The 12,122-nt window shown below is 43.6% G+C and overlaps 1 protein-coding gene across 2 annotated transcripts in view; it reads right to left on the bottom strand.

Moving 5' to 3' along the window:
- Window positions 1-272: 272 nt before the first annotated feature.
- DOK2 (docking protein 2) overlaps window positions 273-12,122 on the bottom strand; it is a 41,008-nt gene continuing 29,158 nt past the window's right edge. For both annotated transcript variants that reach the window (XM_075272723.1, XM_075272722.1), the window contains exons 2-5: window positions 10,415-10,702; window positions 4,042-4,141; window positions 1,605-1,777; window positions 273-930 (exon numbers count right to left, since the gene is read on the bottom strand). In XM_075272723.1, coding sequence (XP_075128824.1) covers window positions 274-930; window positions 1,605-1,777; window positions 4,042-4,141; window positions 10,415-10,639 — 1,155 coding nt within the window. In that variant the 5' untranslated portion in view covers window positions 10,640-10,702 and the 3' untranslated portion in view covers window position 273. The remainder of the gene's footprint in view (window positions 931-1,604; window positions 1,778-4,041; window positions 4,142-10,414; window positions 10,703-12,122) is intronic.

A 12,122-nucleotide genomic window follows, 5' to 3' on the forward strand; every position in this document is an offset into this window, starting at 1 on the left:
ACACCAGTCCTGTAAACAATATGGGGCCGGGCACCTTCACTGTCAATGGGAGCTGAGCTGCAGTGAAGGTGCCCTTCTGGTATACAGTGGACAGAGCTTTCTGCTTCTGGCCCTATAATGTTTATTGCACGGCCACTCGTAGCAGCTCCGTACAGGAGATTGGTCTGGTGGAGTGTCAGCCCCCTACAGATGAGGCCTATCCTGAGGATAGGCCATAAAAAGAAAGGCATGGACAACCCCTTTAAGTTTTGTAGAATATTTGAAAACCATTCTTCAGCTCTCCTTTGCCCCCCTTAATGTAATATTGTCATATTCCCTGTCATTTGTACCCTGTGTCCCCCACTCATCCTCCTGTTCATGCGCTCCTCTTTGACAAGTCTTTGCCCCTCCTCTGGGGACGGCATAGTCATCCCATCCTGGTAAATACGGATATTCATAGCCAATCTCATGGGCATCTGTGGCTTGACTTTTCCAAGCATCCACCCTGATTCCTTCAGGCTCATCATACACCGGAGGAAGTTCTGGCTCATCGTAAATATGTTCAGGTTTGCGAGCCTTTCTTGATTTTGCCTGTGGGGGAACATTAGGCCCTAGAAGACCTCCGAAGCCTGTCGCCATTAGATTTTGTGCCACTTTATCAAAAGGCACAGCATATTCACTCTCGGGAATGGGTTGCTTAGCAGGCACATTGTTCTTGGAAGGCATAGTTGAGTGTACAGGGGGCACAGCTAAGGAAGTAGAACGAACCGGCTGACGGGGTAAGCTGGTGCCCTCCTCGTGATATTGTTCATGGCCGGTTGGGGAATCATTTTGACTTGCTTTGATGGCGGATTCAATGGACTGGAAAATGTGACTTCCATGGGCTGTCTCAAACTCAAAGTTGCCTTCTCCTGAAGCACAACGCCGGCCAGCCTCGAAGGAAAACATGGTCTGTTGATGGAGAGGAAGGAATGGAAAGTGATTAAGGAGGAGGAAGAACTGTTGTATTCTGAGATTTGTGACCTTTTTACACCAAATATCTGTGGCGTAAATTAAAAAATAAATATGAGATATGCCCCATTGACTGGACAAGTATCATTACCTTATAATAATTCTGTTGTAATATATATTATATTATTTCTGTATATATATCTTGTCTCATATATATAAAAATTAGGTTCTGTCTCTATCTGTTCTCTATGCGCAACCAAACGGCTGGACAGATCTTCACCAAATTTGGCACACAGGTGCATCAGGTGTTCGGGAAGGTTTTAGACTGGGTCTCAGCTCTCTAGGACATACCATTCCTGAGATATAGCAGCCATTAGAAGCCTACAAGTGTTTCACTCATATTCCAACTTCCATACACACAGTCACAAGTCCCTCATCAGCCAATAGAAGCTCGCAGGCTCTAAGTCTCCATATGTACACAGCTTTACTGTATACAGTAAGCTCATGAGCTCCTACTAGTGGTGACTGCAATAAGCTAAAATTTGGTCATTTAACTATATGTTGTTGCAAGGAATTTGTAACAATGACCCAATGCAATCATGAGGAACACATTTTTCATACTTAAAGGACACTTCAGTATCCCTTTAAGAAAAGCACAGAAGATATCTTCTCACCTTGTCCCTTCCAAACCGCCGTAGGTATGGGTAAGGCCAGCTGAAGATCACATTTCCCGTTTGGCGATCTCTCAGAGAAAGACATTTACCTTCTGCGGCAAGTGTGTATGTTCCCGAAAGACCACAGCGAGACGAAGCATCCGTCTGCCTCACCCGCACTACGAACTGACCACCTATAGACAAGAAATAGCTTCATGAACATTTTAGGGACAATGTTGTTTGAAAGATGCAACGGGGCCTCCATTTTCATCAGGGACCTAAGAGCTCAGGTATCTTTTTAGAAGATGGCCTGTTCATATTCTATCTCGAGCAGTACTAAACACTATGCCAGGAGCCCAGAGACCAGAAATCTGTGCTAAAACCATCACAAAAATGTTGTGCTTCAATGAATATTAGGAAACAGGCAAATTTCCAGCATGACAATTTTCCGGGGTCTGCGCTATTCACCGCCTGAACTTATTTTAGAAAAATCTGATTAATAATGCATGATAACATAGGGAATGACACAGCGTGACCGCGGCTGGGTTACTTTCTGCTCTGCACATAGTGATAATCTTTATGGCTGCTGAATATATTATTACAGCATATTATACTGGATTATATTATATTGTGTTCCTTATTATATGTCATTTGCAGTATTGAACCCCTCTAAACAGTATTGGGCCCCATTAAGCAACAAAGCCCTGGTGTGTCTGCAACTTCTGCACCCCCTATAGCTATGTCCGAGAGACTCCTGGAAAAAAGGGGAGATCTCCTGGACTCCCAGAAAACCCAGCAAGTGTCCTAAGTGCCCCCACATATTCAACTCTACTCATTCCTGTGCTTCCCTTTGTTCTAAGAAGCCATTGCCGACATTGTAGAAATGGGGAGATCGAGAATCTGAATGTCTGGTCTACGCCCTGCAAACAGGGGGTCTAGTCTGCAAACTTCAGAGGTACAATGGGTCTATTCTGTAAGTAAGACAGTTTTTGCCTAGGGCCTGTATTTTTTAGTGGATCTAGCCTGGTGCCTGTAAACAGGAGATTCTGTATAGAGGGGGATCTGTATAGAGAGGGGAATCTGTATATACAGGAGCATCTGGTAAGACGTCTATAAACATGGGGGTCTGGTAAAAAGTGTTATATATGGGGGTCTGGTGTATGTACAGGAGTTCTGAGTTACATATACAGGGGATCTATATAGATATGGGATTGGTCTGGGATCTTTATAGACAGGTAGGTCTGATAGGAGGTCAGGTTTGTAATCTGTAAACAGGGGTGTCTGATTTCTGTAGAGAGAGGGTCTGTTCTGGGGTCTGTATAGAAAGGATCCCACACCCCCTAACAAATACAGACACAATTTTCCCTGTTACAAACTCCAGACCGGACCTTCTAGGTTTTTAGAGCTCCCAACAGATCCAATTGTATATACAGACCCTATAGACCTTTCCCCTCCAGGTCTAGGGAAGAAGTAGGGAAACCTTCGACACTCCAGTCGTTGTTAAAACTACAACTCCCAACATGTATAGTTGCGCTGCTGTTCTTGGAACTCCAATGGAAGTGAATGGAGCATGTTGGGAGTTGCAGTTTCACAGCAGATGGAGAGTTGAAGGTTGTTGAGCCCTGGTCTATGGTCTGTATATATAGGTGGGTTTGGTTGGAGCTCTAAAAACGTATAGGGTCTGGAGTCTGTAATAGAGAATTTGTCGTCTATATTTATTAGGGGGTGTTGGGTCTGTAATTTTGTAGACGGTCTGGTCTGGGGTCCATATTTCTTAGGAGAATGGATCTATAGGGAGACTAGGTTCCATATTAGTTAATGGGTCTATGAGAATTTATTTTTATTTTTTATGCTGTCAAGTCTGTATAAAGGAGGGTCTTTTTGAGGTCCTTAGGTATTCCATATGGTCTGTATTTATTTTGGAGCATACTACTGTGATATAAATGCCATAGGGGCCTGGGTGGGGCGTACAGACCCTATAGACTTTTCCCCTCCAGGGATGTCATTGCTGAAAAGATGGCCGTATGGTTTTGCCCCTGCTAATCTCATGGCAGACATTAGAGCAGAAACAGGACTTCACCATAGTCATCAAACTTGGTTAGAGGCCCTCTTTAAATCTGGCCATTGTCCCTGGAGATTTATAATATGTTCATCCTATGCTAAACCCCCCATCACCTGCCCCATTATTATCTCGTCCTTGGTGCGCCCTGCTGTGCCATCTTCTGCAGATGCTTTGTCTTTGCCTCCTGCTTATTATCACTTCCCAGCACAGCGTTTTCCTCCGCACCTGCTGAACGCCACGTTCTCATCTTCGGCTCAAAGACTCTTCTCTACCACATCAAAGAATTCTTACTCATTACTTTCCTCTATATGCAAATAAATGCACCTTGTACTGTCTTCTTGACCTGTTTCCATTTCATAAGATATTGTGAGCACGTCACCCGCTTTCCTTCCTCACCTGCTGCGGCCTCCTGGCTGGTGCTGTACAGAGAGTTCTCTTGTAGCTGCAGACATGAAATTAGCGGCTGGCTGCTCGTCCTCTCTAAAGTTCGCCGTTCCTGATCACGAAAAAGACACACATAGGGGTACGCAGTTACAGACCGTTGTATTACCATTTACTGGGAGGGAGAACAAATCTATTGTTTTCTGTTATCAGCCATTTCAGGATTATTCCTAGGGATAAATAGAAATCCATAAACCCCTCCTCCGCCATGACTACGACTACGACATCCACTTCTTGGGTATATCCAATTAAGAAAATCCTTTTTTCTATACCCTATTTTTAAACTTAAGAAATAGAGGGAAGGGGGTCTTTTTTCAGGATCTTCATCTCTTACCCTTCGTTCACATCGGGGAGTCTGCATGAGTAGCCCGAACGGAATACTGAACGCAACTGCAAGCGCTGTGCAGTGAAAGCACACGGACCCCATAGACTATAATGGGGTCCGTGTGCTTGCCATGTGCTGCCTGCACGAATCATGCAGACAGGAAAGTAGATTGTGAACTACTTTCCTGTCCGCATGTTCTGTGCAGAGATCTGGCAGCAAGCACACGGACCCCATTATAGTCTATGGGGTCTGTGTGCTTTCACTGCACACCACTTGCAGTTGCATTCGGTATTCCGTTCGGGGGGGTCTTCATGTGGACTCAGATGTGAGGCCTTAGAGAGTGAAGAGCAGTTACAAAGAGTGTCCGCTCTCTCTGGAAGGGGACCTATCTAATCCTATATTACACAGAATATCCATTTATAAAAACACACACAAAAAACCTCCTCCATGACTACGACTTCATGTCACTTCTTGGGTCTGTCCAATTTAAAAAAAAATGTTTTTCATATAACTTATTTTTAAGATTAAGAAATAGAAGGGATCCTTATCTCTTGGCCAGAGTGGGAAAGGGTCACAAAGAGTGTGGCCACTGTCTGAAGGTGGGGACCCATCTAATCCTATATTACACAGATTATCCATTTATTTGAATGTACACAGTGTAATACTCAGCCTTTCCTATAGGGGTGCTGCAGAAAAATTGAGCACGTACTTCCAGGCTCACCAATGCTGAAAATCCAGCAGGAGGACACGTTGAGATCAGGAGTTTACGAGAGGCCAAAAAAATCTCTATTTATCCCGTCTCCATTCCTCAGTGGACTTCTTGTCTCGCTCCTAACGTTAGAATGGAGCATGTAGGCAAATGCTAGGAGTGTGCCCACCCACTCTATTCTCATGTGATGGGTCTTATAGGAATGGTGGAAATGTAGGAGGAATTTGAGGTGGACTCAGCCGTGGGATCCACAACCTTTTTTTTTTCAGCGTCCTGCTTGGATCTCTGTCTCCCTTTCAATACAATGGCTTTAAGCACCATAGAAGAAAAGCAGGGCACTCGCCAGCCAGTAATTAAAACTTGACAAAACTTTAATTCATTCCGTTAAAAAACACACATTGTGTCACTCACATACGGGATTGGAAATAGATGAAACAAGGTATGACAGAAGCGACAATCGTTTTGTGCATGTTGCACTTCATCAGGCTCCCTCCAACCAGGCGTTTCCGCCCGCTATTTAACAGGATATGCAATTTTGCCACTCCCACATCAATCACGTTCGTATGACACTTCAAAATGAACATAACATTAAAAATCATTTAAAACTGCTATAAGCAAGTCAAACCAAATACTTATTACATCATACCACCTTAACTTTATTACTTTATAAACTTTCTTGTGACCTTTATTCTCTGATAATGTATCTATCTTCTGAAAGGCTTAAAAATCGCTTAAGCCCCGCCTCCCATCGGCGGACTTGAAGGAAAACTACTTCTCCTAACTCCTGTCTAAATTACAGACACGCCCCTCCTCTTACTCTAACCAATCCAAGGCAGGGCTACTTAGTTCCATCTCGAACAGCAGGATAAGCCCCGCCCATCATCAGCGGACTTGAAGGAGAACTACTCGTCACAGATGCTAGCCAATCAGCACTTGAGCTACATTCGCTGCTGGCTCTATACTACCGGTACATACCTATTGAACATAGAACCGCCCACTTTTTATTGTCAACCAATCAGAATTAGAGCTACTCCGCTTCAGGATAGGCACCGCCTATCATCAGCGGACCTGAAGGAAAACTGCTTATCACAGATACCAGCCAATCAGCGCTTGAGCTACATTCACTGTTAGCTCTATACTGTCGGTGCACACCTATTAAACATAGAGCCGCCTCTTTTCTAATGTCAACCAATCAAAGTTAGAGCTACTCCGCCTCTGAATAAGCACCGCCCATCATCAGCGGACCTGAAAGAAAACTGTCTATCACAGATACCAGCCAATCAGCGCTTGAGCTACATTCGCTGCTGACTCTACACTCTCGGTATACACCTATTTAACATAGAACCGCCTATTTTCTAATACCAGCCAATCGGAGTTAGAGCTACTCCGCTTTATAGAAAGGTAACCCTGACTAATACAGCTATCTCTAAGTTAAATCACACCCATCTATATACGTAACTAGAGGATGAGCGGGCAGGCAAAAACGCACTCCACCTCATCCTATGTTCTGAATAGTGCCTAATCCACACCTTACCCCTAATACCCTTCTAACTAATCCTCAGTTGTAATTATTGATTTGTATTCCCCTATATAGATGGTTTAGCTTAAACTATACTTAACATAGCTCCTATGCAGACAAATAGAATGTAAAACTCACTAAGCCGATACGTCTTAAGGGTAACCAGGTAACACTCACCCTAGATCACTATTACCCTCTAAACCTTATTTATATTACTGCAAAAGCTGGTTAACATACTTTTTCCGGACATTGGGGACTAGATTACACGTATCTTCCTACAAAAACACGCTCATGTCGAGCCTGTCATTTAAACCCAGGGGGCCAGTTGCACCAGTCTGTAATATAATCCTAGTTTTACAAGTTTTACATTCTATTTGTCTGCATAGGAGCTATGTTAAGTATAGTTTAAGCTAAACCATCTATATAGGGGAATACAAATCAATAATTACAACTGAGGATTAGTTAGAAGGGTATTAGGGGTAAGGTGTGGATTAGGCACTATTCAGAACATAGGATGAGGTGGAGTGCGTTTTTGCCTGCCCGCTCATCCTCTAGTTACGTATATAGATGGGTGTGATTTAACTTAGAGATAGCTGTATTAGTCAGGGTTACCTTTCTATAAAGCGGAGTAGCTCTAACTCCGATTGGCTGGTATTAGAAAATAGGCGGTTCTATGTTAAATAGGTGTATACCGAGAGTGTAGAGTCAGCAGCGAATGTAGCTCAAGCGCTGATTGGCTGGTATCTGTGATAGACAGTTTTCTTTCAGGTCCGCTGATGATGGGCGGTGCTTATTCAGAAGCGGAGTAGCTCTAACTTTGATTGGTTGACATTAGAAAAGAGGCGGCTCTATGTTTAATAGGTGTGCACCGACAGTATAGAGCTAACAGTGAATGTAGCTCAAGCGCTGATTGGCTGGTATCTGTGATAAGCAGTTTTCCTTCAGGTCCGCTGATGATAGGCGGTGCCTATCCTGAAGCGGAGTAGCTCTAATTCTGATTGGTTGACAATAAAAAGTGGGCGGTTCTATGTTCAATAGGTATGTACCGGTAGTATAGAGCCAGCAGCGAATGTAGCTCAAGTGCTGATTGGCTAGCATCTGTGACGAGTAGTTCTCCTTCAAGTCCGCTGATGATGGGCGGGGCTTATCCCGCTGTTCGAGATGGAACTAAGTAGCCCTGCCTTGGATTGGTTAGAGTAAGAGGAGGGGCGTGTCTGTAATTTAGACAGGAGTTAGGAGAAGTAGTTTTCCTTCAAGTCCGCCGATGGGAGGCGGGGCTTAAGCGATTTTTAAGCCTTTCAGAAGATAGATACATTATCAGAGAATAAAGGTCACAAGAAAGTTTATAAAGTAATAAAGTTAAGGTGGTATGATGTAATAAGTATTTGGTTTGACTTGCTTATAGCAGTTTTAAATGATTTTTAATGTTATGTTTATTTTGAAGTGTCATACGAACGTGATTGATGTGGGAGTGGCAAAATTGCATATCCTGTTAAATAGCGAGCGGAAACGCCTGGTTGGAGGGAGCCTGATGAAGTGCAACATGCACGAAACGATCGTCGCTTCTGTCATACCTTGTTTCATCTATTTCCAATTCCGTATGTGAGTGACACAATGTGTGTTTTTTAACGGAATGAATTAAAGTTTTGTCAAGTTTTAATTACTGGCTGGCGAGTGCCCTTCTTTTCTTCTATGGTGCTATATATCGGTGGACTTTCTTCTATTATAAATACAGAGAGCACCCAGCCATGTATCCACTGGAAGGCGTCTTTTATATCCAGTGTTACACCCCATAGTATGTGTGGGTTAAAACAGGCGCAGTTTTACCGCTGAGATTTGCCGCATACTCCCAATGAATATGTTCCGTTAAAAGTGGTGCCGCTGGTTGTGTTTGTTATATGGACAATGGCTTTAAGCATAGCGCCAATGGTGCAGCCGATCGGGCCCTATGGTGGCCGTGGCCACCCTCGAGCAGGACAAGCCCTTATTTTGGGTGCTGTCCCAATGTTCCGGGCGGCGGGCAGTGATTACAACTCTATCAACATCATTACATCCAGAGCCTGCAGGTCCATGGGAACGTGGTTAGGGGAGTATTCTTGGTTTTGGGGTTTTTTTTTGGCTTTTTTCTGTGTGGTGGGCGAGAGGGCAGGGGTTCTTATCAGGGGGCTAGTTATGGGGACATTAAATTATTTGGGTGTTGGGGGTCACTTACAAAAATTTTGACTTGGACCCCTACTATATTAAGACAGACCTTAATGGGAGGAAGATCCAGGCTGGCATTTGAGGCGCAACCTGCCTTATAATCAGTGCCAAATTACAATGTGTGAACGTACCCTAAGACCATTGATTTCCCCTATATTACTAATGTATTACTGACAGAACGCAGTACTATAAAAGTTACATCAAATTACATAGCCAGGAGTACTGATGGGATGGCTATAGCAAGGTAACATACTAGCCACATGATAGATTAGAGAACTTTTTTAAGGTTTTATTGTTGATGACCTATCCTATTAAGTTAAGGGGGGAAGTGTTGCAGTACCATTCTCAGCCACTACACAATGGGTGGCGCTGTGCCTGTTCTGGAGTTCTGTTGCACTTGGAATGCTGGGAGATGGACCCTCACTGATTTGATATTCATGACCCATCCTCAGGAATCCCTTTAGGCTATGCCAATGCAAATAAAAGGACTATTATAGTAAATTGGTTTTGCTTATGGATCCACTATATTCTGAGTGATGTTGTTTTTACTTTACTTTGTTGTTTTATGGTTATGGGAAGCAACAAGCCTACAGAAAAAAAGAGCATATTGATTCCATCGACATACGGCAGCCATACTCATAGTGGGCCATTTATGAAAATGACAGCAAAATGCAATTTAGCTATTGATCAAAATATGACGGATATGAAGGATTTCATGGGAGCTAAATATACAGCTGCCTATACAGTTTGTCCAACTGTTGGTCACAGTCTGTTCAATACAGCAATATATGGGGCAACACGGTGGCTCAGTGCTTAGCACTGCAGCGCTGGAGTCCTGGGTTCAGATCCTGCCAGGAACAACATCTACAAGGAGTTTGTATGTTCTCCCCGTGTTTGTGTGGATTTCCTCCCGTTCTACAAAGACATACTGATAGGGAAAAATGTACATTGTGATCCCAACAGTTCAGAATCTGCTGTATATGTCCACTCTAAACTGCCATATGGAGTCCAATATGGTCTCATGACCCATCAAGATTAAAATTACTGAAATCGTGGGTCACACTTTTGTAAAAAAAAATGAATGCCCCCATCCTGCAGTGTGGTATACTGTATGTAGGTTTATGGCCTGGACATTCACATTATTGTAAAGGACTTTGATGGCTGGAATGGTATGGTGTTTTACTAGGATGGTGGCAATCCAAGCACTGTGTTATTGCATTGTAGTACATGTAGTAGAACCCTTGGGTCGCACAGCATGAAGTAAAAGTGTGTTGCATTGCTGTAAAGATCACATTGTTTTATAGACTTTGATGGTTGGGATGGGACGGTGTGTTACCAAAATGGTGGCAATCCAAGCACTGTGTCATTGCATTGTAGTACATATCGGAGGACCTTTGGCCTGGTGGCAACCCAAGCACTGTTTGGACGTATCTAGATGCTATACCATTGTTCTGTGCACTGTGGGGTCTATTTCAGCATTCTGTGGTATTATTATATCTATTTTATGTAATTTTTTTCGACATATTTATATTTTTCACATTTTTATAACAACAGGTAAACTCCGGAAACTCACCTGAGGAAATGCCAAACTGCAGAGCACTCTGACCCAGTTTGGTTGATCGGGGATTTCACAAGCTATCAGGTAAACCCGCTGTGCCGTCTCGATGCTGAATGCCCTGGTATCTTTTGGGCAGCTTTCTGTACCCCGATCTGATAAGCTTACACATTCACTAAGCTGTAGAAGTTTCCAGCACTCTTGCTTACGGCCCGTTTCAGGGGGCTGGGAGCCCTCATACATCTCCAAGCGCGCCAGGCCGAAGGAGGTAGCTTCATACAACTGTGCCCATACTTTCTTCCACTTCTGTGATAGAAAAATAAAAAATATCATCAAAATTTTTTAGTATGATGACTATATCATATATTTTGGCAAAAAAAGGAGACGCTACAGCAATATTTCTCCAAAATCCCGTGATATTCTCTTTACCAATCAATGCTAATCATTGCTGCGAGAGAACTCATTTGCATACTGGTAAAAACCGGGATTTCTACTGAAGACATCTAAAGGTAGAAGACGAATAGACTTTCTTAAGGCTATTCCGACGTATTAGGGAGAAAAAATACCTTCTAAATGATAGGGTCCCTTTAATCCTCTTAGAAAAATCCTCCAAGATTCCCAGGGGAAAGTCTATGATGTCAGGCAGGACTGGCAATGTCAATTACGTCCTAGCAGAGGACTAACCCTGCGTTCACATGACCGAGTTTCACCCGTGAAACTCGCTCTATTGATGCAATAGGCTCAGCCTAAGGGGGAGTTCACACGGAGGAAAGTGGAGAGCAATCTGGCATGTATACACGTGCCGGCAGATGACGCGCTCAAAATGCTCCCATTCATTTCAATGGGAGTTAGGAGTGAATACGCTGTGTTATTTTGCGGCCGTGATTTTGCGGATGCAAAATAACGCGGCGTATACGCTCCTAACTCCCATTGAAATGAATGGGAGCATTTTGAGCGCGTCATCTGCCGGCACGTGTATACGTGCCAGATTGCGCTCCACTTTCCTCCATGTGAACTCCCCCTAAGACATCATGCACATGACCATATGTGTAACGCCGTCTGTCACTGAACATGGATGACATCTTCTGCGGTGCGATTCACTGGAATAAGACCTGTCCTGAGTTTTATGTTGGCTCGCACATGGAATCGTGGAAATCACGGTCATATACAAGGGCTGATAGAGATGAACGGGTCATTGTACTATATGGAAAAATCCGGATAGCACGCTGACCTGGCACAAGGACATGTGCATGGGAATTAATATACATGAGTGATCCTTTTTTTTCACGGACCTCAGTGGGCCCAATACATAGTCCAATACATTAGAACAAAAATAGAGAATGCATTATTTTTCACGGATCAAGGACAACACATGGCGAGGAAGTCAGTTGTATAAACAGGTGCTTTGCAGAGTTAAAGAGGACCCTTCACATTTTCATAGATGTACGGTATTATATACAGCTAGAGAGCTGACAGTGTGCTGAATTCAGCGCACTGTTGGCTTTCCCGGTATGAGCTCCAGTGCTGGAGACATCGGTGCCATTAGTTTCAGCACTAATATCTCCCCAATGTCATAATAGCGGGTCTTACAGCCTAACATCACCACTGGGCTGTGAGAAACGCGCCTCTGATAGTTTTTGGCAGGGGTGCTCACACTTTTTCAGCATGTGAGCTACTTTATAAACTGACCAAGGCAAAAGATCTACTACCCACTTCTTGTCTTCAG

This window comes from Leptodactylus fuscus, chromosome 5, assembly GCF_031893055.1.
Source record: "Leptodactylus fuscus isolate aLepFus1 chromosome 5, aLepFus1.hap2, whole genome shotgun sequence".
NCBI lineage: Eukaryota > Metazoa > Chordata > Amphibia > Anura > Leptodactylidae > Leptodactylus > Leptodactylus fuscus.